The sequence below is a fragment of the Artibeus jamaicensis genome, unplaced genomic scaffold (assembly GCF_021234435.1).
Source record: "Artibeus jamaicensis isolate MK-2021 breed Jamaican fruit bat unplaced genomic scaffold, CSHL_Jam_final contig_3290, whole genome shotgun sequence".
In the NCBI taxonomy this organism is placed as follows: domain Eukaryota; kingdom Metazoa; phylum Chordata; class Mammalia; order Chiroptera; family Phyllostomidae; genus Artibeus; species Artibeus jamaicensis.
In genome coordinates, this window is record NW_026521779.1 from 301,380 (window position 1) to 328,180 (window position 26,801).

At 54.8% G+C, this 26,801-nt stretch overlaps 2 protein-coding genes across 7 annotated transcripts; one reads left to right on the top strand and one right to left on the bottom strand.

The window, feature by feature from the left end:
* Positions 1-25: 25 nt before the first annotated feature.
* On the top strand, positions 26-3,252 carry PTGER1 (prostaglandin E receptor 1). Of its 2 annotated transcripts, XM_053663762.1 has the most exons (3): positions 26-520; positions 1,331-2,291; positions 2,895-3,252. In XM_053663762.1, the coding sequence occupies exons 1-3, from the start codon at positions 132-134 to the stop codon at positions 3,159-3,161; spliced, it is 1,617 nt and encodes a 538-aa protein (XP_053519737.1). In that variant the 5' UTR covers positions 26-131; the 3' UTR covers positions 3,162-3,252. The 2 variants fall into 2 exon arrangements, with proteins under 2 accessions (XP_053519737.1, XP_053519738.1); XM_053663763.1 differs by having other exon boundaries at positions 428-2,291.
* On the bottom strand, positions 3,230-26,801 carry PKN1 (protein kinase N1). 5 transcript variants are annotated; one of them, XM_053663757.1, is made up of 23 exons: positions 23,230-23,337; positions 22,199-22,502; positions 20,639-20,790; positions 19,162-19,297; positions 16,362-16,507; positions 15,826-16,039; positions 14,846-15,040; positions 12,597-12,706; positions 12,363-12,506; positions 10,568-10,643; positions 10,347-10,488; positions 10,164-10,257; positions 7,572-7,651; positions 7,420-7,495; positions 7,242-7,333; positions 5,754-5,930; positions 5,490-5,552; positions 5,301-5,377; positions 5,009-5,151; positions 4,638-4,745; positions 4,473-4,553; positions 3,890-4,124; positions 3,230-3,417 (listed from the first exon to the last, which is right to left on the bottom strand). In XM_053663757.1, exons 1-22 carry the CDS (start codon positions 23,320-23,322, stop codon positions 3,921-3,923), a joined length of 2,907 nt encoding a protein of 968 aa, XP_053519732.1. In that variant the 5' UTR covers positions 23,323-23,337; the 3' UTR covers positions 3,230-3,417; positions 3,890-3,920. The 5 variants fall into 5 exon arrangements, with proteins under 5 accessions (XP_053519732.1, XP_053519735.1, XP_053519734.1 ...); XM_053663760.1 differs by lacking the exons at positions 3,230-3,417; positions 23,230-23,337 and adding an exon at positions 26,561-26,801 and having other exon boundaries at positions 3,851-4,124; XM_053663759.1 differs by lacking the exon at positions 3,230-3,417 and having other exon boundaries at positions 3,851-4,124; positions 23,284-23,382.

Here is a 26,801-nt window from a genome sequence, read left to right on the forward strand (position 1 = left end):
GACTGCCTCCACCAGGGTTAGCCTTTCAACCTTTGCAGCCCCATGGGTGCAGCAGCACCCCCTGCAGCCACCCCAGCCCGCCCCTGGTGACGCTCACATTTTCCAGTGTTTAGATTTTATCCACTTTATTAATGAGGCAGGCGAGAGGCCTGAGCCTGGGGGGAAGGGGGGTGCTCCTGCCCGGCCGGCCAGGAGGAGGGGATCACAGAGGGCCAGGACAACACCCTGGGAGCACCTCTTTCTCACTGGAGAGCTGGGGCCCAGAGTGGTCCCCACCCATTGCCAGGAGCACCGAGATGGGGTCTCTGCCACCCCAGGACCCCAGCAGACTAGTTCTGGGTGGAGCGGCCCCCTGGAGGCCTGAGTGGGCAGCGGGGGGAGGCAGAGAGCTGAGGAGCCGCCCCTGTAGAAAGGGAGGGAGGACGCGGCCTGCCCGAGAGCTCAGGCGCAGCGGGAGGTGCAGCAGGCAGCAGGGACCGAGGAGCAGGCGATGGGGACCCAGTGTCCCAGACACCACCAGGTAAGAAGTCTGGGGTGTGAGGTTCTCGGGTGGGGCTGAAGGGCAGGAAGGGTGGGGCCATGGTTCCCTCTGTCCATCCTGAGCTCCTTGACTCTCAGCCCCATCTGTCCCTGTCACTCTTCCCATCTGTCCACTCTCCCTTCCCGTCTGACCCGGAGGGGGCAGTTCTGTCCTCTTAGCCCTCACCACCGGGTATCAAGGAGTGGGTGGTCCTGGGTCAGCCTGGAGGCCTCTTGGGCAGAGGAGTGGGACCCTGGGGCATCCAGGGTGAGGCAGCTGTGGTCAGGGGTAGGGCCTTAGTGAGAGACAGCAGTGGAACTCAGAGATGGGAATGCAGGGGACAGAAGTGGGTCTGTGGGGACAGAGAGGTGGTCATGGGGACTGCAGTGGGACCATGTGGATAGAGACAGTGCGTTGGGGAAAGAGGGGTCCACAGTGGCAGAGGTGGAACTGTGGGCATCACACATGGGACTGGGGTAGAAGTGACATGACTGTCAGAGATGGGGCAGCGGGGCCTTGGGATCAGAGATGGGACCAGGAATTCAATGTGGTGTAAATGGGAGGTGGGTCTGTGAGGCCCAGAGGCCGTGACAGGAGGGCTAGAGCCAGGGGGGCCACGGGGAGGCTGGGAGCAAGGGCTGGGATGGTGAGAAGCAGAAAGGAGTAAGGACCTGGACAGCAAGAGTCATTGGAATTGCCATGGGCCCTTCTGAGCTCTAATGCTCCGAGAAGGGACCGTTAGCAGGTCCCAGCTCAACAGTGGGTGCTGTGCCTTGGGCCAGCCTCAACTTTCCCTTCTCTTCTCCCCAGCCCCACCCCAGTACCTGACATGAACCCTTACGGGCCCCTCAACCTGAGCCTAGCGGGTGAGGCGACCACATGTACAGCACTTGGGGCCCCCAACACGTCCGCTGGGCCGCCGTTGGGCCTCGGGGGCACCTCTCCAGCGCTGCCCATCTTCTCCATGACGCTGGGCGCCGTGTCCAACGTGCTGGCGCTGGCGCTGCTGGCTCAGGCTTCGGGCCGCCTGCGCCGCCGCCGCTCGGCCGCTACCTTCCTGCTCTTCGTCGCCAGCTTGCTGGCCACTGACCTCGCAGGCCACGTGATTCCGGGCGCGCTGGTGCTGCGCCTGTACACAGCGGGGCGCTCACCCGCCGGAGGCGCCTGTCACTTCCTCGGCGGCTGCATGGTCTTCTTTGGCCTGTGCCCACTGCTACTGGGCTGTGGTATGGCGGTGGAGCGCTGCGTGGGGGTCACTCGGCCTCTGCTGCATGCGGCACGTGTCTCGGCAGCCCGTGCGCGCCTTGCGCTGGCCACACTGGCCGCGGTGGCCTTGGCCGTGGCACTGCTGCCTGTGGTGCGAGTGGGTCACTACGAGCTGCAGTACCCCGGCACGTGGTGCTTCATCGGCCTGGGCCCAGCAGGTGGCTGGCGCCAGGCACTGCTCGCTGGCCTCTTCGCTGGCCTCGGCCTTGCTGCGCTGCTCGCTGCACTCGTGTGCAACACACTGAGCGGCCTGGCCTTGCTGCGCGCCCGCTGGCGCCGCCGCTCTCAATGGCAGCCCACGACCTCAGGCTCCGACAGCCGCAGGCGCTGGGGCACACGCAGACTACGCTCGGCCTCCGCCTCATCCGTCGCTTCGGCCTCTGCTGTCCCCGGAGGCATCCTAGGCCGTGACTCGGCGCGCAGAGCCCGCGTCCACGACGTGGAGATGGTGGGCCAGCTCGTGGGCATCATGGTGGTGTCGTGCATCTGCTGGAGCCCACTGCTGGTGAGGGGCACACCGGCTCTTCCAGCCAAACTTCTCCCTTCTCCCACCGTGGCCCTGCCTACCCTTTTCTATCCAAGAATACTTGAGTCCTCTCTCCCTTCCCCATCCAGGGCCCCGCCTCCTCGAAACCCTGCCAGACAGGAGAGCCCGCCCTTTGCCCTCTCCCTGACAACCCGCCCCTCCTCCCAGCCCCTTTACCTTCAACTTACTCCTTGTAGGTCTTTGTAGTTTACCCCAACCCACACCTGCCCCTCCCCAGCCCCACACCTGCCCCTCCCCAGCCCCACCCCTCTAGGTCTGATGCTTCATCCCAGCCCCCTTCCTCCGCCCCACCCCATTCTCCCTCTCTTCTCCAGTGCCCTGCCCTTCGGAACACCGGGACTTCTTCCTAGCCCGAGCCCCCACGCAATGAAGACCTTTGCTTTTGCCACGCCCTATATGCTCCTCCGCTGGTCTTTGCACGAAGACATCTCTTTACCCTTGTGATGCCCCGCCCCCTCACCTTCCGGTCATGCTGCCACCCATCCCAGCCCCACACTTCGCTGGTCCCCTTCTCTCACACCCACCCCACCGCTCACGCCCTCACACCGGGTTCTTCCACAGGTGTTGGTGGTGCTGGCCGTCGGGGGCTGGGGCTCCAGCTCCTTGCAGCGGCCGCTGTTTTTGGCTGTGCGCCTCGCTTCGTGGAATCAGATCCTGGACCCTTGGGTGTATATCCTGCTGCGCCAGGCCGTGCTGCGCCAACTGCTCCGCCTCCTGTCCCCGAGGTCCAGGGCCAAGGGCAGCCCCGCGGGGCTGGGCCTAACCAGAAGCGCCTGGGAGGCCAGCTCACTGCGAAGCTCCCAGCATAGTACCCTCAGTCACTTCTAGACACACCTGGAAGCCCAGCAGCTAAGGTAGACCATTCTGGCCCAAGCAAGGTCTGCAACGCAGTCTTCGAAAAATAAAACCATTTTGCCGACCAGCCCAAGGTGGTGTGCCCCATCAGGGCTGCAACACGCGTGTGACCGCGGGAGGGCGAGGTGGTGGTTGGCAGAGGCAAGGGGAGCTCCTCTGGGGGTACAATTCCAGGATTAGCCACATGGAGACCCAGAGACGTCCAATGTGGAGCCAGAAACACAGGAGCCTGTGCGGAATGCGGGGCGCAGTCTCAGGATCCGGGGCCCACCAGGAGCAGAGCGACAGTCCTAGAGCGCTTCTTGCCCCTGCCGCTGCCAGGACTGACTCCCGCAGCCATTTGCCCGTTGTGGCTCTGAGCTCCCCAACAGCCCCAAGACCCAGCCCCATAGTTGGGGTAAGCCCCAACCATGTCCTGTCACTGTCTCTAATTCCAGACGTCCCTCAACACAGCTCCGAATCCCCTCCCTTCTTGGCCTGTCTGTGCTTCCCACCATAGTGACAACCCCGAGTGTCCACCCTCCCTTGACCCTCTTCAAATAACCCCTCACCATAACCCGGGATGTCTCCTCATCGTTCCCAACGCCCCCGCCCACCTCCCCATCTCCGATCAGGGCCCTCCATTCCCATTACTGCGAACAAGAAGAGCCCAGGAAGCATGGGAAGTGCAAACCCCAAAGGCATCTTTAAAAACCACTAACAGATGGGTGGGAGCAGGGGCAGGGGACAGGGCTAGCAGCCCCCCGCCACAAAGTCAAAGTCCCGGAAGGCCGCCTGCTCCGCGGCAGTGAGGGGCCGCGCATCTCGGGGTGGGCTCAGTGTGGGGGCCTCCCCTGTGAACTCCTCGTCGAAGTTGCTGACATCCGTGCGACCCGACAGCGTGGGCACGAAGGGCGGCGGCAGGCGGCGGGCCAGCAGGGCGTCCCAGCCCAGGGTCTGCATGGGGCGTAAGGGAAGGTCACTGCGAGGGTTGGAGCAGGGATGGCTTGGGGAGCCAGCCCCATGCACCCATCCAGCCCTAGATCTGTGGAGATCTAGCTAATGAATCACAAGATAGAAGGGCAAAGTGGGGAAAACTGAGTTAGGGAAGGGTCACGGGGTGAGCGTAGGGAGCCCTGGTGATCGGAGGAGAGCCTGGGCTCACACACAGGGCAGTGGCTCAGACCAGGCGGCCTGGAGTGGGCGTGAGTATATGAGGGTCAGTGGGGTGCCAGTGTTGGAGGTAAAGCAGTGAGCTGTTAAGAGGGGATGACCAGGCCCTTGCAGGATGTGGGGTGTCCTCACCCTGAAGAAGGGCTGTTTCTTCACATCCTCTGCATCCCGCTCGCTGGACCCCAGCCTCCGCTCCGGATTCCTCCGCAGCAGCTGGAGCAGCGGGGCACTGTGTCAGTCTTCCCCTCTGGACCCCAGAAGCCCTCCCCAGGCCCGCCCCAGCTCGGGGGTCCTTACCCTGCGCATGATGCCAATAGCTTCAGCTGACAGGAATCGGGGGTAGCGAACCTCATCGTTGACAATGCTGTCAAATACTTCTTCCTCGTCATCCCCTGGGAAAGGGGACTGGGGACAGGAAGAACAGGGTAAATGAACTGGGCAGTTAGGCCAGGCCATGCCCAGGCCCATCCAAGCCCTCTGCTCTGGCTGCACTTTACATGAAGGGTAAGTCCCCATTTTACAATTTGAAAACTGAGGCCAGGGAAGAGAAGCTGCCTGCCCCTGATCACACATGTGGTGGAGCCAGATTCTGATTCCAGCCCCGGGCACATTGCAGGTCCCAGTGCCGTCCCCGGAACAAGCAGGGTCGGGGCAACCTGGGGCCTCACCTCGCCAACCAGCATCTCGTAGAGCAGCACGCCTAGACCCCACCAGTCCACAGCCCGCGTGTATGACGTGTCTGTCAGCACCTCGGGTGCCAGGAACTCCGGGGTTCCACAGAATGTGCTGGTCCGGTCCCCATAGCCCATCCCTGAGGCAGCAGGGACATGGGAGGTTATTGAGGGGTGGAGTTGGTGTCCCAGGATCAAGGGCAGGGTTGTGAGATAACCTTGGTAGGGCTGGGGACTGCATCCCCCCCCCCCCGCACCAACTCTGTCTAATGCCCACCCCACCCCTTACCCTCCTTGCAGAGGCCAAAGTCTGCGATCTTGACATAGCCCTCGGTGTCCAGGAGCAAATTGTCCAACTTCAGGTCCCTGTGAGGGGTTGGGAGATGTAAAAGAGGAATGAGTGGGAATGGGGGCCCTGCCTGAACCCCAGTGGGCAGAGCATACATGTACAAGCACGTGCACACACACACACACACACCTGTAGACAATCTTGTGTTCATGGAGAAACTGCAGCCCCAGCACCACACAGGCTGAATAGAAGCTGTAAAGAGAGGCTGGTGTGAGGGAACCAGGCCTCCCCTCAAGGAAAATCATATAAATCTGAAGATCTCAGATCCTCCAAGTCCCCTGTCCCCCCAGACTCCAGGAGCTGGAGAGGGGGGCAGGGTCTCCAGGAAAGGGAGCAGGAAGGGGACTGAGGCATGGGGTGTAGGGGGCGGGAGGCCAGGGGGGCCAGGCTCACACGGCACGGGGCTCGGAGAAGACGTCGCTGTGGATGTGCAGCATCAGGTCCCCACCAGCTGAGTACTCCATCACAAAGCACACGTGCTCTGGTGTCTGGAAACAGCCAAACAGGTTCACCAGGAAGGGGTGTCCCGCACTGGTCACCGCGGCCAAGATCCTCTTCTCACACATGAGGCTGGGCAGGGTGGGGACAGGGGTCAGAGAGCACTACAGCTCCCCGCCCCCAACTCTCATACTCCCTAGGTCCTCAAGAATCAGATATTTGTTGAGGGCCTCTAACGGCTGTAAAACCTTGGGCAAACTGCTCAGTATCTCTGACCCTCAGCAGCCTCATCTGCTAAACAGGCACCTAGAATCCATCTGCCATCCTAGTAACAGACTCCCAACTTCCTTTTGGGGAGGTGGCAGGGGTAAGCTGATTGGAGTACCCAGTCTCCCTGGCCAGGAATTGATCAGGAATGAGGAAGCCAAGCCAGCAGGGCTCACTCTGATGCAATTTTTTTTAATGATTTTATTTATTTATTTTTAGATAGAGAAGGGAGGGAAAAAGGGAGAGAGACATTGATCGGTTGCCTCTTATACGCACCCCAGCCAGGGCAACCCAGGCATATGCCCTGATTGGGAATCAAGCCAAGCCACCTTTCACTTTGTGGGATGATGCTCAACCAACTGGGCCACACTGGTCAGGGCTCTGCTGGAATTTTTAAGGAAGAAAGGCTAAAGTTGGTGGATGAGCCTTAAACTGCTGGGGTGGGGTGGGAATGTCTCTGTTCTCTGTCCCCATGAGAGGACTTCAATCAAAGCCCATACACAGGAAAGTAGAACAGTGACAATCTGAGCACCTGGATACAGCCATGCCTGAAGGCAGACATCCCTGGACATTTCTGACCCAATGCAATACATTCCTCTATTTGCTTAAGCCTGTCTGAATTGGGTTCCTGATTAACAAAAGGATGTCAAGGTGATCAGTGTTCCCACCAAGCATTTACAGGGGACCAGGCACTGTACACAATGCTCTAGATTTGGTCTCTCATTTAATCCACCTGATTACCCTGCAAGAAAGGCATTATTACTCCCTTTTTATAGATGGGGAGACTGAGGTTCAGAAGGGCTGGCCCAGGATCTCTAAGCATGTCTGTGGCAGAGATGGGATTTGAACTCAGGGCCCAGACCCCAAAGCAGAAGAAATGCAATGGCACCATTAAGAGCACAGCCTTCAGGGCCTGAGTCCCTAGATCTGAATGATCCTGGACATGATGCTTACTGGCTATGTGACCTCAAGCAACTTGCTCACCTTCTCTGTGCCATCAGCAGAATGGGAGCAATAACAGTGTTTACCACCTAGGGCTGTTGTGCGGAACAAATGAGTTACTAAATGTAAAGTGTAGAGTGGGTGTTTTCTAAAGGTTATTATTATCTTAAGTGCTAGCTTAATTTCCCAGGAGAGAAGACGGATGTTCTCAGAGGGCCTGAGCAGGGTCCCTACCTCTCGACCTCATCTCGGGCCACAATGTCCCCTTTCTTCAGAGCCTTGATGGCGAACAGCTCCCCGCTGGGCCGGAACTCAGAAAGCAGCACCTGGAACCACAGTGGGCAGAGGTGGCCTTAGCAGCCGGCCCAGGAGCGTAGACTCCCAGCTCTTCAACCCCTTGCCCCCATCTCACCTTTCCAAAGTGACCCCGGCCCAGGACTGCCAGAAATTTGAAATCCTCCAGGGTCAAGGGTGACTTACTGAGAGGGCTGTGGAGAGAGGACACTGGTGGGGATGGGGAGAGTGGGCAGGGGTGATAGGTGGTGGGCAGGGGAGGAGTGTCACCTGCACAGGGTGGGGCCCGGGGTCTCCTGGGTCTCTGAAGGCAGCTCAGATATGGTGGTTGTGTCCTGGATTGGTGCACTCTGTGGCAGAGATGGGGTCAGAGTGAGGAAGGTCCAGGCACCCCATAGCCACAATAACCACCAAGGCTCTTGTCACCTCTCTGACCTCGCTTCTCCTCCTGCTTGCCCCCTTGTTCCCTGCCCTCTAGCCACAAGTTCCTATCACTGTGCCCTGAACAGACCAGGCATGTTTCCCACCTCAGTACCTTTGCATAGACCAGTCCCTCTGCCTAGAACTCTCTTTTCCAGACACCTGCACAGCTCCTCCTTTAGGCCTTTATTCAAATGCCACCTTCACAGGTGGTCAGCTGTCCACTCCATTAAATAAGTCACAGACTCCCCCCACACCAACACCCTGTCCACCTTCCCTGCTTTTTTCTCCCTAGCACATTTCGTGCTGCAAACATATTTTCTCATTTATCACCTATTCCCTTTATTGGTATTAGCCCTTTGAAGCCACCTAATTTTTTTAAATTAAAAAATATATATTTATTGATTTTAGAGAAAGGCGGTGGGGGAGAGAGAGAGAGAAACATCAATGATTGGTTGCCTCCAAAAGGCACCCCAAGCGGGGACTGAACCTGCAGCCTAGTCACGTACCCTGACCGGGAACTGAACCCCCAACCTTTTGTTGTATGGGACAATGCTCCAACCAACTGAGCCACACTGGCCAAGGCTGGAGCCACTTAGTTCTTTATACTACATGTATAAGTAACTTTGAACAGGATCAAAATTAATAGTTTTGTGGGAAAAAAGTTACCTACTGGTCCATCATCCTCCACAATCGACACTGTTCCAAGATTTCAATCGGTGCAAACAGGGTAAAACAAGGTCCTTTCCTGCCTCAGCTGCCCTCCCTGGAGCCAGCTGCTATTAACGATTTCCTGAGTATCAGTCTAAATACATTTTTATGCCCACATGAGCAAAAGTGTCGGTACAGGCTCCGTTTTTCTTGCAGCCACTACTGACAATGTTCCAATCTTGCCTCTCCCACTGGACAATGTTTTGGAAATCATTCTATGCTGGCACACCAAACCCATTTCATTGTGCACAGCTGTGTACTACTCCACCTTATTGCTTATTTAGCACCTGTTTCTATGGGTGGACCCTGAGTTATTTCCACTCTCCTGCCCTCACAAAGCTGCTGCAGTGCATATTCTGCTTGTGCGTGTGTGGAGGTTCGGGTAGGTGTCGGATTTCTGCACCAGGACAGTGGTGTCCATTCCTACCTCAGTCAGGCAGGCCCTCCCAAGTGGATGTGGTGCCTGACACACCTCCTACAGGCTGCCTGTGTTCCTGCCTCTTTCCTAGCTGTGGGTGTTATCTGTCGTATATATATCCCCATGCCTATACCATGGGTGGGTAAGTGCTGTTTTTTCTATTGTCTGCGTGCTAAGGATGGTCTTTAAGGTTTTTAAGGAATGAGAAAACAATCAAAAGAATAGTTCCTGATCTATGAGAATGAAATAACATTGAAACTTTAGTGTGCATCAGTAAGGTTTTCCCAGAACACAGCCACGCCCATCTGGGTACGTAAGTATTGCGTGTGGCCGCTTTCTACAATGGCAGGGTTGAATAGTTATCATTGAGACCGTCAGGCCCACAAGGCTAAAAATATTGATTATATCACCCTTCACAGAAATGTGCTGACCTCTGACCCAGATCAAGATGCAGAATATTCCCATCACTCAGCAGGCTCCCCTGTGTCCCCTCCAACAATAACCACCTCCCTCCATCCGGGCCGAGTTGCTTAGCTGGTTGGAGCACCATCCAATACACCAAAAGGTCATGGGTTTGATCCCCGGTCAGAGCACATACCTAGGTTGAGGGTTCAATCCCTGGTTGAGACGCATATAAGAGGCAATGGTCAACGTTTTTCACACTGATGTGTTTCTCTTTCTTTCTCTGGCTCTTTCTCTCCCTTTTCCTCTCTAAACATATCCTTGGATGAGGATTTAAAAAAAAAAAAGAAATAAAACCACCCCCACCCTGCCCAGAGAAAACCACTATCTTAACTTTTTTTTAATTTATTTTTTAGAGAGATGGGAAGGGAGCGAGAAATAGAGGAAGAGAAACATCAATGTGTGAGAGAAACATAGATCAGTTGCTCTCGCACGTGCCCCAGCTGGGGACCAGGCCCACAACCCAGGCCTGTGCCCTGACCAGGAATTGAACTGGTGACCTTTCACTTTGGGAAGTGATGCCCGAGCAGCTGAGCCACACTGGTCAGGGCTTGACTTCTATCTTTGACATTCGTTTTTAAACATGCTCATTTTTACAGGGCAGTGCACTGAGCACAGAGAGGTGAGCTGGCTTGGCGTGGGTCACATAGGTAGGAGGTAGCAGAATGGGATGGGAACCCAGGAGACCTGACTCTTGAGCTCACGTTTTTATTGATTATAAAGAACTGGCCCGGGTTTGGCCATGGAGTGCTGTGTGACCCAGGAAGCTCCTGGTGGTCTCTGGGCCTTTGGCTGGGAAGGAGGCACCCTGGTGCTACGTAGCTAGGCCTAGTGGGAAGAAAGACACTTACCAGACTCAGTGGGCTGGAAGGAGGGCCCAGAGGGCTCTTCTGGGATGAGCTGTCTGAATCAGCCCCAAGGTTCAGCTTCTCCACGGATATGTCACTGTAGTACAAAAAAGGAGGTTGTATTTGGACCCAGCATCCTGCGAAGCAACTGGGGCAGCTGGGATCCCCACGGCCTTTCCTGCTTACCCTGTGGCCCGGGCCTCAGATGCAGGAGAAGCCCCGGGGCTGAAGGTACCCGTGGCTGTGGCATTGGGAATGAACCTTCGAAGTAGCCGCACCCAGGTGGCGACGTCGATGTTCATCTGCCTGGCACGCTGGAATGCCTTCCCTGGGGCGACAGGCAGAGTCACACTCTGTGACGCGCCAGGGGCCCCTGGCCTCTCCCCAGCCCCAAGCCACCCATTCACCTTGCTGCTTGGAGAAGATTTTCTTCTGCCGTCGAAGCCGGGGTATCCTCTCAATGACAGGATTTCGGAAGGTGACCTGGGGGAAAGGGGTCGCCGGGTGAGGAGCCTCATCCACCTCCAAGCACCTTGGTGGAGAAGCCCTCAGGAACACAGGTATGCGCACCCATATTTTGGAGGTTCCAATCGCTGTGGCACTGCATTGTATTAAGGGGTTACAAAACCAATCCATCACTTGGCAGGGCCACCCTCTAAAGAGCCATATTGGAAAGATAAGAAGCAGGCACCCAAGTTTTTCTCAAGGGGCAGGGAGGGAGTGCGGCTCAACAAGATGCACATTCAACTCTAGCAAACAGGTGCCACATCATCTAGTGCCCTGATGCCCAAGGGCAGTCCCAGGACTGCAGATCAGCATTGCCTGGTAAGGTGCTAGAAATGCAGATCCTTGGGCCCCTGACCTGGACCCACTGATTCGGAAACACTGGGGGTAGAGCCCAGAAGTCTGCATTTTAATAGCCCTCCAGGTGACACCAGTGCCCATCCAGGTGGGGCAACCACTGGTCTATTTGAATTTGCCCAATGCCAACATATCTTCCAGAAAGTGCTGAGTCTTAAAACAGTGTCACTTTATGTGTCCAATACGGCTGCCAATAACCACATGTGGCTATTCAAATGAAGTATAATTTAAGTGACATTAACATTTCAGTTTCCTGGTCACACTAGCCATGATTCGAGTGGCTAGAAGGCTGGCAGCTACTATACTGAACGATGCAGACATAAAACATTTCCTTCCACAACAGAATGCAACTGTTGTTGGCTCATCGACAACAGAACTGCATGAAGCTCTACTGGACGGCACTTGGGGAAAGCATAAAACAAAATCAGATGCTGTAGTTAAACCTTGGAGGCTTCAGAATTTGCCCCCGGGGCCAACCCCCACCATTCTCGCTTGCTTTTAGTTCCTGATGGAGGAGCGGCCCTGCCACTGGGGTTTCCTTCCACGGCCGCACTGAGATCACATAAGAGCTGTCACGCGGCCACAGGGCCCTGGGAGGTACGTGCGTGTATGTAACACAGGGCCCATGGTACGTTAGAGGCAAGTTTTAAAACATTTTTAGGATAACTTTGGCTAAAAGAAGGGGCCAGGGACCTTCCCTTTTATGCCCCAGTTTGCTCTTCTGTCAGCCATGCACTGAGTTGTTGTGGGGACTGACCAGTTAACGTCAACAAAGTACTTGGGACAAAGCTTGGTTCATACTACATGGGGCCGGCTAGACCACGGCCTCTAAACCAGGGGACACTGGCAGTGTCTGGAGACGATGTGGCTGTCACAACTGGGGGGCTGCTACTAGCGTTCTGAGGGGGGGGAACCAGGATGCTGCTCAATACCCGACCATGCGCAGGATGGCCCCCGCAGCAAGAACAATCTGCCCCCGCCCTGGTCTACCGTGCTCCGGGCGGGGTGGGCTGCCCTGATGCGCACCTAACACCCCTGCGGAAGAAATCTCTCTCTACATGACCGTGGCTCTGGTAGCACATGTTGCAACACACCACAACACATGTTGCTAAGTTATGTTTGTCTTTTCTAGCTGGACAAAATTTTGTGATTTTAAGTTTTTTGAAAATCTTGCCTCAAAACAAAACCAATCCAAGCATAAGTCACATCACCGACATGACTAATTACATGTGCTTTTCTTTAAGGTTCTGAGACTAACTGAAAACATATCTTTTTCTTTCTAGAAAACTGGGAGCTGGAGAGGAAGGAAGAATTTTCTCAGGGTCGGGGGTTGGGCTGTACCTCAGCCAGCAGGCAGCCCTGGGGTTCCATATCCAGCTGGACCTCATGCCTCTCGTTGTCCAAAAAATCTTCCAACTTCAGGAATTTGAGGGCACACAGGCCCCTCTGGTCCCTCCAGAACACAGCCAGTTCCAGTTCCCGCGCCTCAAGGGAAAGGAAGAGGGCCGTCACTTGGTGTGTCCAAGGCCCACAACCCTCCTCCTCCACACCCCATCACCCCCAAACCTAGCTCACCCTCTCCAGCTCCAGGGTGAAGTTCTGGTCCCAGGCATTGAGGCCACATGGCTTCCAGGATGTCTGTCCCACCACTGTGTTATCCAGCTTGAGCACAGTGCTGACCTCACCTGGAATGGGGTGGGGGCGGGGAAGGGTCAGGAAATACTGCAGTGGGAATATCTCTCTTATACCTTATTAAATATTCTTATCATATTATTTTCTAACATAATATTTTGCTATGCTATCTTGACAAAGCTTTACACTTCTACCTTTCACATTAAGACCTTTAATCCACCTCCAGTTGATTTTTGTATATGATGTGAGGTAGGGATCCAAATTCACTTTTATTCTATATGCACATTCCAGCAATATACTCCTAAACATTTGCCCTAGAAAAATGTATGCAGATATATGTCAGCAGATGCATAAATATAATGCTTATATAATGGCTCCAAACTAGAAACATCTCCCTGTCCACTAACACAAGAATTAATATATAAATGACAGTTTTGTCTTATTAATTGAACCAAGAAATTGTTGATACTCAACTACTTTGACCTAAAAAAAAGACGTTACTTTGGCTCAGTTTAAGACAATGGACTATTAAACAGGAGTACAAATGAATGAATGAACCATGGTTCCGCACAACAATATGGATCTGTCTCCCAAACAACATCGACTGAGAGAAGCCACTGCTGTGGAATACATTTTGTATGCTTCCACATACAGGAAGTTCAAACATCAGACAAAATTAAACTATATCCCATACATAGGTGCTAAAATTACAGAGCTAAAAAAAAAAAGACAACCATAAAGTCAGAAAAGTAACAACCTCTAGGACAGAGGAGGGGCTAGAATTGGGGAGGGGGCCTGGGGAGTCTTACAGAGAGTTCTGTTTCTCAGCCTGTGGGGTGGAAGCATGAGTGTTTGCCCTATTTTTTTTTTTTAGAACTAGACTTTTTTTTTTAAGATTTTATTTATTTATCTTTAGAGAGGAAGAGGAGAGAAATATCAATGTATGGTTGCCTCTCGTGAGTCCCCTGTCGGGAACTGGCCTGCAACCCAGGCAGGTGCCCTGACTGGGAATCGAACCACGATGTGTGGTTCACAGGCCCATGCTCAATCCACTGAGCTACACCAGCCAGGGCGTACCCTATTGTTATTCTTCTTTGATACACACTATTTTGTATGTATATGTGTGTGTATATACATATATATATATGGAAGGTGCATACACACACATACACATGTACATATATATGTATATATATACACACACATATATATATAAATATAAAAGCTTTTTAAATTGTGGTAAAATTCACATCAGTTACCATCACAATCATTTGTAGGTGAACAGCTACATGATATTAAGTTTATTCACACTGAGATCCCTAGAACTCTTTCACGTGCTCAAACTGAAACTCTGTATCCATTACACATCAACTCCCCTCCTCCTCCCCCAGTCACTGGGAAACACCGTTCCCTCCACCCCTATGAATTGGATTACCCTAGATACCTTGCGTAAGTGGAATCATACAGTGTTTGTCTTTTTGTGACCGGCTTACATCACTGAGCATAACACCCTCAAGTTCATGCATGTTGTAACGTGTGGCAGCATTCCCTCCAAGGCTGGGTAACATCCCATCATGTGGTTACACCACACTGTGTTCATCTACTCGTTCACCAGTGGACGTGTGGGTTGCTTCTACCTGTTGACCATTTGAGTTGTGCCACTCTGATCACAGTGTACAATCAATCTCTTCAACACCCTGCTTTCAACTCCTTTGGGTATACACTCAGAGGAGGGACCGCTGGGTCACATGAAATTCCATGTTTAACTTTTTGAGGATCTATCATGTTTTTTTCCACAGTGGCCGTGCCATTTTTCACTCCAACCAACTATATACAAGGGTTCCAATTTCTCCACATCTAATACCTGATGTTTTGTTTTATAGTATATCTTTTTTGTTTTAATTTTTTTATTGATTTTAGAGAGAGAGGAAGGGAGGGAGAAACATTGACTTGTTGTTCCACTTATGCAATCACTGGTTGATTGTTGCATGTGCCCTGACAAGGGATTGAACCTGCAACCTTGGTGCATCAGAGAATGCCCTAACCTACTGAGCTACCTGGCTGTAGCCTATAGTACCATCTTAATGAGTGTGATGTACTCCTTTGTTATAGTGTTACAAATGTGGGGCATCCTAGGACCCTACCCCCACCCCACCTCATCCCCCGCCAAACAGTTCTTGATGCACACTCACTGGTGTTCTCAGCTTCTGCTTTGAGGCTGCTCCGGCCACTGAGGCTTCCACTTCGGCTATAAAGGCCGCGGGCTGGGCGGCTCAGGAAGGGAGTGCGGCTGTCTGGGGTCCCAGGCCCTCCCGTTGAGAATGAGGAGTTCCAGGGGATGGTCTCTGGAAGGTCCTTGCAGCCCACCACACGCACCTCCAGGGTCCCTGAGGGAGCGTCAGGACCAGGGGGGATCACATTTGGGCAGGTTGAAGGGAGGAGACCCCAGGTGAAGTGAACACACACAGAAGCAGCCGGCATGCAAGTGAGAGCTGGTGAGGGATAACCAGAGTGGGGCAGGGGGTCTGATGCAGGAGTGGCTATAGCCAGAAGAAATATGGGACCGGGGACAGGGGACGAGGCTGTCATGGGCCATGCTAGGGAGGGGCTCCAGATGTGGATATTTAAGGACAGAAAAGGTTCAGTGCATAGGCTGGAAGTCCATGCAAGGAGAAGAAGAGTAGACCTAGGAGGCCCAAGTATGATCAAGAGGGCTGATCTGAGGTCTGGGGAAGGCGCTGAATTAGGTGCTGGGGTCTGCTCTAGGGCTGGGTCTGGTGAGAGAGTGGCTGAGCAGTCTAAGTGGGGTGGGGTTGATGCTGGGTCGGAGGTTCAGCACTGATGGTTCTGAGAGTGGACTGAAGGATTATGGCTGCAGCAAAAAGAGGCAGGTAGGGAGGGTGGGAGAAGTGAGAGTAGGGGTATGGGGGATAGAAGTCCAGAACCAGAGGGCAGGGTGGGACAGTAAGTCCAGGGTGCAAGCAGCTGTCTGGGTTAGAGAAATGGGACCCAGGCTAGAGGTCTGGGGTAAGGGGAAAAATAAAGGAACAGTTGGATGGAAGTCTGGAAATCCAGGTGGGGTTGAGGGGTGAGAGTCTTGGAGCCAGGGAACTGAAGGGCCAGGAGTCCAGAGCTGCGGGGGTGGGTTCCTATAGGAGCGGTCAGGACCCACCTGTGAGCGGCGCGGGCTTGCATAGGGTGCTATAGTGCGTAGCAGGGAAGGGCCCGGCCAGGCGGGCACTGAAGGCTGCGGAAGAGGCTGCCACAAGCTCCTCGCGCAGCAGCCGCCCCTTGGGGTGGTCGGCGGGCAGCTCTCCGAGTCGCCTCTCCAGAGCCTCTCGAAGGAGCCCCAGCTTCTGGTTAGACTCTGTCAGCTTCAGCTGGGCCTGCAATGGGAGGGGCTGGGTTGGGGATGCAGCCAGGCTGAGGGTACCCTTTTCCAAGTGGCGAACGAGGCCTCTCCACCAAGTTCTCCCTAGGGTTCCTTTCCCCTGGAGACCCCAAACACAAACCCTCTTGGTCCTACCTCTGAGCTCTCTGAAAATCAGGCCCAGGCACTGGCCGCCCCTCCCCCCATGATGCCCCACCCACCACCACCACCACCACAAGCCCAGGCAAGGGCCCGCCCCCAATTGCAGTGTCCCGCCTTCGCTTACACCCGCCCTCAGCAAAGGCCCCGCCCTTCACCCCGTTGGACCTGGGGCTCACCTCGCTGACAGCCTTGCGATCCGGAGCCTTAGCGGAGCTAAGCAGGCGCAGCACGTTCTTGGCGCCCTCGGCCACTGCGTGCTCTACTCGGAAGTGGTGCCGCAGCTCCTCAATGCGCAGCTCTACGGCACCCAGGTCTGGACTCCCTGTGGGCACGGGACACGCGGCAGTGAGGCCAGCTTTGGACCCAGGGCCAACCAACCCAGATCCAGACGCACAGCTCTCGGCAAGAACAGGTACTGGCCACAGACATACGGACACTGGCATTTATCACGTTTCACCCAAGGGGTAGTCAGTCTCTTTTATCCAAACACTGTCGCCCACAGAGATGGTCCCACAGACAGAGGCTGTTACGTTGGGGCAGCCATATACCCAGGCATGCTGTCGACACAGGCTTAGGGACAGAAATGTTGTCAGGCCCCACTTCATCCCCAGGGACTGTCACGGGGACACCATGGACAAATGGAGAGCCACAAGGATAGAGTCACACAGACACAAGGACACTTAAAAAAAAATAACTTTTATTCATTGCTGATGGGAATACAAGTTGCCTTCCAATGGAGGCAGTTTGGCCACATCCATCAAAATCACAGTTGTATTTACTCTTCAACCCAGCAACCCAATTCCAGGGCTGTGTCCCATAGGAACACCTCTGCACTTGACATACACACACGGTTATTCATGGCAGCCTTCCTTCTAAGAGCAAAAGTCTAGAAACAACCCAATTTCCATTAGCAAAGGGACACTGTCACAGGGGCACAGACATGATCACAAGACCCTTACGAGACACAGTCACACTGTGGCAGAACTCCCGGGACTCTAACTCCAGCCCAGGGAAAATGGTAAAAACTTAATCAAACTGCCACACAGATACAACATGGAGATGGGCAAAGAAATGCCATCACAGGCAGAGCAGTGTCACTGATACTGACAGGGATGGAAAAGCCCAATGTCAAAGGGAATGAGGCTGGCTGTCACACCCAGTATGAAGTCACAAGAACACAGCTATGACCTGACACAAGACACAGCCAGTCACCCAATGACACAGGAACAAGCACAAGGACATACTGTCACATAGGTGTATAGGAAACATGTCACCCAGAGGCAAAAGGTCACAGACAACTTATCCATGGCTGTGGGTTCCAGGGACAGTCTCACTGTCCTGCATAATGACCCACACTCACATGCTGGCAGAGAGTCACACTGTTACCCACAGGTGTGTGGCACTCACCTGGACACCAACAATACAGACCGTGTCACAGAAACCCTGACAGTCAGAGGCATGCCGTCCTATAAACATAGTCACACCCTTGCTTCTAGCCCTGCTTTCACATGGCACTCAGACAATCACTGAGACTTTAACATTTACACGGAAAAGTCACATGGTCACCTAGGTCATGGTATCACCCAGGGGCACATGGCCATGATCATACCATCACACACCATCACTGAGAAACCCACAAGGATATTCACAACACGGATGGGCAAGCACACGGTCACACTGACACCCATCCGAAGACACACTCATTGTCACCTGAGTTACAAGCTGCACTGCTGTGGTCTGAGTGCGTCTCCCTAAAATTCCTAACTTGAAACCCAGCCCCGATGTGGCAGTGGTAGGAGGTGGGACCCCTGGGAGGTGCTTAGATCATGAAGGTGGAGTCTTCATGGACGGGATTAGTGCCTTTACAGAAGAGACCCGCGAGCTCCCTCACCCCTTCTGCCACATGAAGACACAACTAGAAGATACCATCTATGAACCAGGAAGTGGGCTCACCAAACACCTGAACTGCCAGCACCTTGATCTTGGACTTTCAGCCTCCAGAACTGTGAGCGGTATATTTCTACTGTTTATTAACCCCCCCAGTCTATGGTTCTGTAGTAGTAGCCCCAACACCCACCAACAGCTGACTCTCCTCTGTTCTGGTAACACACCCATTATCACGGTTACCAGGGCATAGTCAACCACTGGTCCCAACGGTCACACTAACACTGACACACATTAGCAGCACAGACACAGTCACACAATTCATCAAGACCCTACCCCAAATTCAGGCTGACAATCAGAGATACCCCCAGGCATTCTCTGACAGAGATCCACAGGCTGTGGACCCCCACAATTCTACACACCAGGGACCAACATGACAAAGCCACCACTCAGTCCAGGTGGCCGCAATTTTTTTCTATGAAGAGCCAGGGAGTAAATTATTTTTGGCTTTTTGGATCACACAGGCTCTGTTGCCACTACTCAGCTCTGCTGTCCCACTACAAAACTGGCCTTACATAATAGTAAATGAAGCCCTGGCTGGTGTAGCTCAGTGGATTGAGCGCGGGCCTGTGAAGCAAAGGATCGAGGTTCGATTCCCAGTCAGGGCACATGCCTGGGTTGCAGGCCAGTTCCCAGTGGGGGACACACGAGAGGCAACCATACACTGATATTTCTCTCCCTCTCTCCTTCCCTTCCCCTCTCTCTGAAAATAAATAATAAAAAAATTTTTAATGCTAACCATAATAGTAAATGAAGGGGTATGGATGTGTGCCAATAAAAATGTTTTTACCAAAAAAAAAAAGCAGTAGCAGATTTGGCCTGTGGGCTACAATTTGCAATACCTGATCCAGTACAAACCTTGAGTGGAACAAAATGGGAAACTGAAGCCCAGAAAGGGTTGGGAGTAGGTTCTAGTCACAGAGTGATCACAGCACCCACCTCCCTGCCACAGAAGGGGATCCCTCACAAGGCTGGGAGCTGAGCTCTGCGAGTCTGAATGCAGGCTAAGCTGTCTCAAGGCGAGGGACTCACCCTGGGCCTCGTCTGGGGCTGCCTGGCTCTCCAGCTGGCAGGCCTGCAGCGCCCGGCGGAGCTGCATGCGAATGATGTCAATTTTGGTCTTACTGTCCTGTAGCATCTGCTGGGCCGTCAACAGCAGCTTCCGGTCCTGGGGGCAGAAGTGGGCTGTAAGAGGATGGCTAGACAGCTGGGGTCCAACCACTGGTTCTGCTGTCCGCGCAGTGCAGGCCCCGGGCGACTGTGTGACAGTGTGTATGTGTGTTCCTGGATGTGGAGGGGTGATGTAGCCCGTGGGGCTTGAATCCTGGCTCTGCCACAGCTGTGTGACTTTGGGCAAGCCACTTAACCTCTCAGGGCTTGTTTCCTCAATTTGTAGGAATGGGATCAGTACTAACAGCACTGATCCCCACTGGGCTGAGAACTAAAGCAGCTGATCTGCATGCAGTGCTCAGGGCTGTGCCTGGCGCTGGCAGGCACTGTGTATGTATCAGCTGTAGCACACCTACCTATCCCCGTGGCAGGTGGAGCACTGACTGCAGTCATGCGGTGCATCTCCACGGGTGACTCCATGTGCGTGTGAGACAGTCTGCTACAAATGGGGCTCCGGACGTTTGTGTGTGCAGTTCAAGGCATGGTAAAGACTGGGCATAGCCTGGGACCCCTTGTGGACACTGATCTTGGATTTTTCCATCTACTTTGTGCTGTGGTTCAAAACCAGATAAAACTAACCTGTGGTGACAGAGGCCTGGGGATTGACTCTAGGGGGCAAGAGGGACCTTTCTGGGTGACTGAAAACATTCTGGATTTCGATGGGGGTGGTATGTACACAGTAAAAATTCATCAGGTGTACACTTCAGTTTTCCACAAATTATGTCTGTATGTTACACCTCAATAAAAGGTAGAAAAAATAATCTGTGTGATCCATGTCCTCACATTTAATACTTATGTTTATGTGTGTACACAAGCAAGAGTAAGTAAGTGTCTATAGCAGCAGGTCTGCGTGTCTCTAGGTGTCAGTCCAGTCCTGTGACTGTGTTTCCCCTGCTGGTATGACTGGGGCGGGGGGGTGTCTTTGGGACAACTCCTGTCACTGGCTATGAATTTAATGGTGTATCTGTGGGTGTACATAGTGTCTCTATGTGTTATGATGGTGTGTGCATCTAGGTGTTGCTATGACTCTGTGACTCTAGATGTTATGACCATGGGTGTGTTTCTGTATGTTAGGGTGATGACGTGATGTGTCAGAGAGACGCCAGTAGCAGTGAGTGGCTGAGTGGTGACCTGACCATGTGCACCCTTAAGTCCCTAGGTGGGGGGGGGCTGGTCTCTGCCATGTGTCTGACATCACACACAGTCACCCCGCTTTCCATATGCCCCTAGGAGCTCTCTGCACCCCAGTCCTGCCTCCCAGCCACCCATCAGCCCCTGTCCTCCCCTGCCCGCTGTCCATGGGCATGCAAGCACATGGGGTACCTGCTTGTGCCCCCACCTTGGTGCTGCCGTTGCTGTACGTCTGGATCATGTTCTCTGCCCCCTGCTTCACCTTCAGTTCGATAGCCAGCTGCTTCTCCAAGCCAGCCACACGACTCAGGTTGGTGGCTGAGCAGGTCGGGCCACCCTCACCAGGGGACTGGGGGGCTTCTGCAGAAGATGGATGTGACAGAGTCACCAGGGCCCTCACCTCCAGCTGCCCAGGAGGTTTGGCCCAGCTGAGAGGACCTGCCCTCTGCCCAGCCTGGATTCCATCCCCAGACCAGGGCCCTGGGGATCCAACCGCCCCAAACCTCACAGGAAAACCCTTCAGGGCTGGGGCAAGACCAGCATGAATAAGCAGGTGCTAGTGTCCAGGTGTGCGCTGAGTCCTCAGTGTTGGTGGGACCATGAACAGAAGCCCCTAATTGTTTACACAGCTGTGTGGAGTCCATGGGTGTGCTGTGGTTGTATCTGTAACTCATGGGGTGTTGGCAGGATGAAAGGAGTGTCTCCCTCGGCACATGTGCAACCACATGAGATAGCAGGGGTTAGAAGGGCTGTGTGAGATTGTGGGTGCTAGGGCAACCCTATGTGTGTGTTTCCGACTGTGGCGCAACTATGTGTTCAGATCTCAGGTGCTGGTATGACCATGTCTGAGTGTCTGAGTGTCTGAGTGTGGGTATGCCCTGATATTCAGGTCTCTGGCTGCTGGCATGGCTCTCTGGAGAGTCATGTGACTGGGTGGGGGGGGAGACTCCAGGTATAGATGTGACCATATGAGATTCTGGGTGTCAGCCAAACTCTCTCACTGCCTTAGAGTGTTGATAGGACAGTATGGGTCCCTAGCTGTTGATATGCCTATGTGTATGGGAAGACTGTTGGTGTAAGTGGCACTGAATCTTCAGGCCTTGTCCCATTGTGTGTATAAGTCTCTGGCTAAAAAAAAATAAAAAATAAAAAATAAAAAGTCTCTGGCTGTAGGTGGGACAGTGTACATCGGAAAGAGCTGGGCAGCTCATGTGTGTGTGTGAACCTGTGAGGGCTGGTGTAGCCATGTGTGAGTCTCTGGGTGTGGTCTGTATGTTGGGGTGACTGTGTACATTTGTTTGGGTGCTGGGTGGCAGTATGGAAGTCTCTGGGTATTTTAGTAACTCTGAGACTTTCAGGGTACTCACATGATATTGTCTAGGTCATTGGGTGTTATCTGTATTGCTGTGACTAGTGAGTCTAGATATTAGTGTGACACCATGTAGATCCTTTGGAAGTTGTCTAGGTTTTGGTGCGTGCTTCAAGATATGGTATGACCCTGAGTGGGTCCTTTGGTGTTGTCCCAGTGTTGGTGTGACTATGTGTGTCATTAAGTACTTATGTGACACTGCAAGTCTCTGGATGCTGTCTGGGTGTTGGTGTGATCATGTTGGTTTTGATGTCTGTTCTGTTTTGAGGCTGTTGTGATTGAATGTGTCTCCCTAGGGGTCAGCAGAGATGGGGCCAGCCTTGTTCTGGGGACCTGCAGCTGAGCCCCTGGCATTGGCTCCCCTGCAGTCTCACCTCCCCTGAGGAAGGCCCTTCTCACCATGGGTGGCAGCTGCAGGGTCAGGCAGCACCACGTGGGCATGCAGCTCCTGCAGCTGCTGGTGCAGCAGGTCGAGGCGGCGCGAGGAGCCTCGCAGCAGCAGTTCCACAGGTCCGAGGCTACGGCCCAGGTCGGTGGTGGCCCGCCGCAGGTTCTCAGCACCCTCCTTCAGCTTTAGCTCCTTGCGGATCTCTCGCCGTAGCCGCTCCCGCTCTAGTTCCAGCTGCTGTTGCACCCCAGGGGCTGCCAGGTCCGCACCCGCCAGGCCCAGCTGCTCCAGTAGGGACCAGCTGCGGGGCTCACTCTGTGGGGCACAGAACAGGGTCAGTGGGACCAGGAGGATGCAGGGCACAAACTGCACTTGGCCAGCCAGGCCTGGCCTCCTCCTGGCCCAGGGCTCCCAAGGCAGGACCCACTCCACATCCTCTGACCACCAAATTAGGAGATAAGACAAAGCCCTGTCTCAGGGGCCCCACAGGTACAGTCCTATCTCCCTCCATCTGCTTCTTACACAGTTCCCATTGCCCACTGTGATCCTCAAACTACAGGCCCTGTCTCTCTTCCATTGCTCTCCAAGTGACAAAGTCCTAAGGGCAGGCCCCTTCTCCCCTGTGTTGTCCCTCCGGATTAGCAGGTTCTAAGGGCAGATCCCACCTTCCTTCTGCTACCCCCCAATCAAGGAAGTATCAAAGGCAGGCCTCTGCTGCCCCCCAAAACTACAGGGTTGAGGTCCCAAAAGCAGGCTCCTCCTCCTCTTGGCTAAATCTCAAACTACAAGGTGCCGAGAGAAGGCCTCACCTTCCCGTGGCTATACCTCCATCTAGGAGGTCCCAAGGACAGGTCCCATTTCCCCTCCTGTCATCCTCTACAGCCCGGACCCTAAGAATAAGAGCCCCATCTCCTCCTTCCTCTATCTCCCTGATGTGGGAGCCCGAAAGGGCCCTGAGAGTTTCATCTTCCACACTAAACACTCTAACCTATCTCCTCCCCTCTGTCCAAAACTGAGGGGTACCAAGGGCAGGACCTCTTGCCTGTGCCGCTTGGGGTCCTCTTCTGCCCTCCTCCCACAGGGACCCCAGCCCCACCTCCAGCTCCTGGTCCAAAGTAGGATCAGCCTGCGCCATCCTGGGTCCCGGCTGAGGGCCCTGCCCTCTTCCTGAACCTCAGCCCTGACAGGGCCTCTCACAGGCCACTTCCTCTTTCCTGCTAGCTCCCAGCAACCCCTGCGCCAGGCCAGCTCCGGGGCTCTAGTGCATCTAGAGAACCTTCCTCCTCAGCCCCCATCTGAATGGACTTGAAGACAGACTCCCCCAAGTGTACACAGGCTCCTAGGGCTGACCCCAGGGTACACACACTCTCATATACCTACAGGTATGTGCAGAGAACACAGGTGTACACTGATATGCAAATGTCCATGAGTGTTTACATGAGCCAGCCCCCCGCCTGTAGATGCAAGCCATCATAACTTCCGGCTTCCTCTCTGGGTGCTCACTACTGCTGACCACAGCCTGGAGGCCTAGGGGGCGTGGCCAGGCCAAGGGCACCTCCCTGAGACCTAATCATGAGAAGACAGCACTGGAGGGGTGGGGTGATAGGACTCCCAAACCAGCAACCCTCTGAAGCTCAAACATGACTCGAGTAATAATAACCGTAATAATAACAGCAGTTGCTACAAGCTGCACCCAGGTCAACTAATGAAGTCCATGAGGCAGGTTCTATTACCACCCCATTTTTGAGATGAGGAAACTGAGGCCCAGAATGATTATATAACTTGCCCCATGTTCTCACAGCCAGCAAGAAGCAGAACCAGGATTTAAAACAGGAATGCCTGGAACCCTAGTGCAGGCTGGGTTGTCATGTGTCCTCCCCCCACTGAGAGAACCCGTTTCAGAGATGAAGAAAGTCTTCCTTGACTTGGCTCCGGACCAATTCCAAGGGCAGCTGCACCCAGGGAAGGTTTACAGCAGGCTAAGAGCCTCACTCCCACAATCCTACCAACCACTCACATTAATCCTGAGCTACTGCCATTATTCTCCCCAACTTTACAGGTGAGGAAACTGAGGCTCAGAAAGATGACAGAGTAGTTCTTAATGGGAGGGGGGATTTCCCACACCCCACCTCTGAGGGCATTTGAGACCACCCAGAAATATTTTTGGTTGTTACAGTTGAGGGTGGAGAGGGGGTGCTACTGGCATCTAGTGGGTTGAGACCAGGGATTCTGCTCAACAACCTACAGTGCACAGGATAGTCCCCACCTCAAAGAATGATTCAGCCCTGAATATCAACAGTGCTGAGGCTGAGAAACCCTGGGTTAAAAGACACAGACTGACACCCTGGGCTGCTGACCATGACTGCCAGTAAGCCTTTCACAGCAGCCCTGCCTGCAGAGCACTGGTGTATGTCTCTCCCTACCATGAACACCCTCTTAGTCCCATTTTTCTAATGGCAGAACTGAGGCTCACATAGGCAAAGGCACCTGGCCCGGGACACATAGCAAGGAAGTGACAGCACTGGAATTTAAACCCAGGGTCATCTAATACTCCCACTCCCAACTGCCCAGCCCCACCCGGCCCCCAGCAGGCAGAGCAGGGGTACAGCCAGGAAGGAGCAGAACCATTTCAAATGGGGGCCCAGGCAGAGCAGAGCAGGCGCCCTCTGGCAGCTGAGGCCTGAGAATATGCAGAGCAGAAGGAAGGGAGGCCTGGCCTTCTGGGTTCTCCTCCCTAGGATGACTCACTCTTACCCAGGAGGCAGGGGTCACCTGAGGGCCAGCAGGGTGAAGTTTGAATCAGGGGCCTGGCCCAGCCTTAGAGAATCCCTGCTCCTCCACCTCTCACTGTAAAGCAGGAGACTGCAGGTTCAGACGGCCCATGTCCCAGAATTCCCCCCTCTTCCAAGAGCAGGCAGGGACCTAGACCCCCACGTCCGGAGATTTCAATGCTTTGGGCGTTTCCGGAATCTGGACAGGACATCCGTCTGCCGGACACAGAACAGACAGGCACAAGTTGGACAGAGAGAGGGATAGGGTGGCAGGCCCAAGCAGCCACAAGAGAGGGATGAACGGGAGGGCAGGGTGAAAGCGGGCAAGAGATGGGAAAGGGAACCAGGGCACAGGTTCAGCCTCGTTCCAGGAATCACAGCCTCTATCCAGGTCACATATGGTACACACCAAGCACATGCATGTGCTGGGGATTCCTAATCAGCCCTCCCAAGGCTAGGGGAGAGACAGGAACCCTGGCCCTCCCCAGCCCCAAGGTCTGACCTTGTGTGATCTGCAACACCAGATACGCCCAGCTCCGCGGCAAGGCTGGCAGGCCATCAGCAGGACTGGGGTGGGGGACAGGGGGACATGGGGCAGACACAGAGGGGATGAAGGGCAGGTGCAGAAGGAGACGAGAACCTGGTTACACAGCACCACAGGTCAACGGTGGGATGGTGAGGCACTAAGGGGGCACAGGAAATGTCTCAGATTTGGGTCACCGAACCAAAGAAGGTCAGAAGTCACCCTGGCCATGCCTGTCAAAGGTGGGGAGCTCAGGTCTGTCGTGTCTACAAGGTGGCACAGGGAGAACACGGGTTGGCAGCAGATTGGTGCCAGTCACCTGTGCCCCTGCATATGTGTATACCTGTGTGTGAGTGTGGGGGGGTAAGGGGGGGCGGTTTGACCCAGCCCTGCCACCCATGCCCAGGTAGAATTCCAGATATGAGAGAATCCCCAGCCTGTTGACCCAGGTACTCCCACCTGGGATCGGGTTCCACCTGGGAGCCCGAGGGTGGCCCTGTGGATTCCACCCCCCCCCCCCCACCTAGTGAGGTGACTCGGACACTTCTACCAACAGGTGCCAATCGGGGAGCGTTGGGACCCTTGTAAAACTCAAGTCTGGAGGCGGGGCCGCTGGAGCTTTGTTGTACCGGGGAAGGTCACGTGCCGGGTGGCCTCCTCCCCTGCCTAGGCAACAAGCCAGGCACCTGCCCCAGGTGGAGCGGCACCTGCCGAGAACAGACCGCTGAGGGGAACTGGGGTGGGGGAGAGTGAAGGGGGCTAACAGGCACTAGGACGCAGAGCCAGTCTCAGACAACCAAAGTCGCGCCTCCGCGGCGCCCCCTCAAATTCTTGGGGACGGGTGAAGTTTGGGGTTGCAGCAAGAGCTTCCGGGACCTCCCAGCTACCCCCGTGCGTACCTCCTACCTGCCGAGAAGGGGGCAGTGCTGACTCCAAGGGAGCTGGCCCAGAGAGGGGACGCCAGGGGCTCGGGAGGCTCCCGCCCTGGCCGCCCCCCTCTCAGGGATCCCGGCAGCGCGCGGGCAGGGGTGCCCAGCGCCCGGCGGCCGCGGAGCGGCTGCAGATGCAGGTGCGCCTACCTGCACGGCGTCGCTGGCCATGTCCTCGTGTCGCCCTCCAGGGGTCCCCGCACGGAGGGAGGGGTGGCAAAAGGAGCGCGCGTGCGCCCCGCGCTGGGTGTGGAGGGCGGGGAGGGGGCGGGCACAGCGGGACCCAGGCCCGGCGAGCGGCCCTCTCCGGCCTGCTCCGCACGGGCCCCTCTGGGCCTGGCCGCTGCGTCCGCGCGCCGCGCCCTCGGGCCCCAGCGGCCGCGGGACCCGT

Coding starts and splice junctions, on each gene's coding strand:
- PTGER1 (XM_053663762.1), top strand. CDS start 132: ATGAGGCAGGCGAGAGGCCTGAGCCTGGGGGGAAGGGGGGTGCTCCTG. Junction 521..1,330: donor AGTGTCCCAGACACCACCAG/GTAAGAAGTCTG, acceptor TCTTCTCCCCAG/CCCCACCCCAGTACCTGACA. Junction 2,292..2,894: donor TCTGCTGGAGCCCACTGCTG/GTGAGGGGCACA, acceptor GTTCTTCCACAG/GTGTTGGTGGTGCTGGCCGT.
- PKN1 (XM_053663757.1), bottom strand. CDS start 23,322: ATGGCGCAGGCTGATCCTACTTTGGACCAGGAGCTGGAGGTGGGGCTG. Junction 7,496..7,571: donor CCGGGCCCCACCCTGTGCAG/GTGACACTCCTC, acceptor CTCTCTCCACAG/CCCTCTCAGTAAGTCACCCT. Junction 4,125..4,472: donor AGAAACAGCCCTTCTTCAGG/GTGAGGACACCC, acceptor CGCCCCATGCAG/ACCCTGGGCTGGGACGCCCT.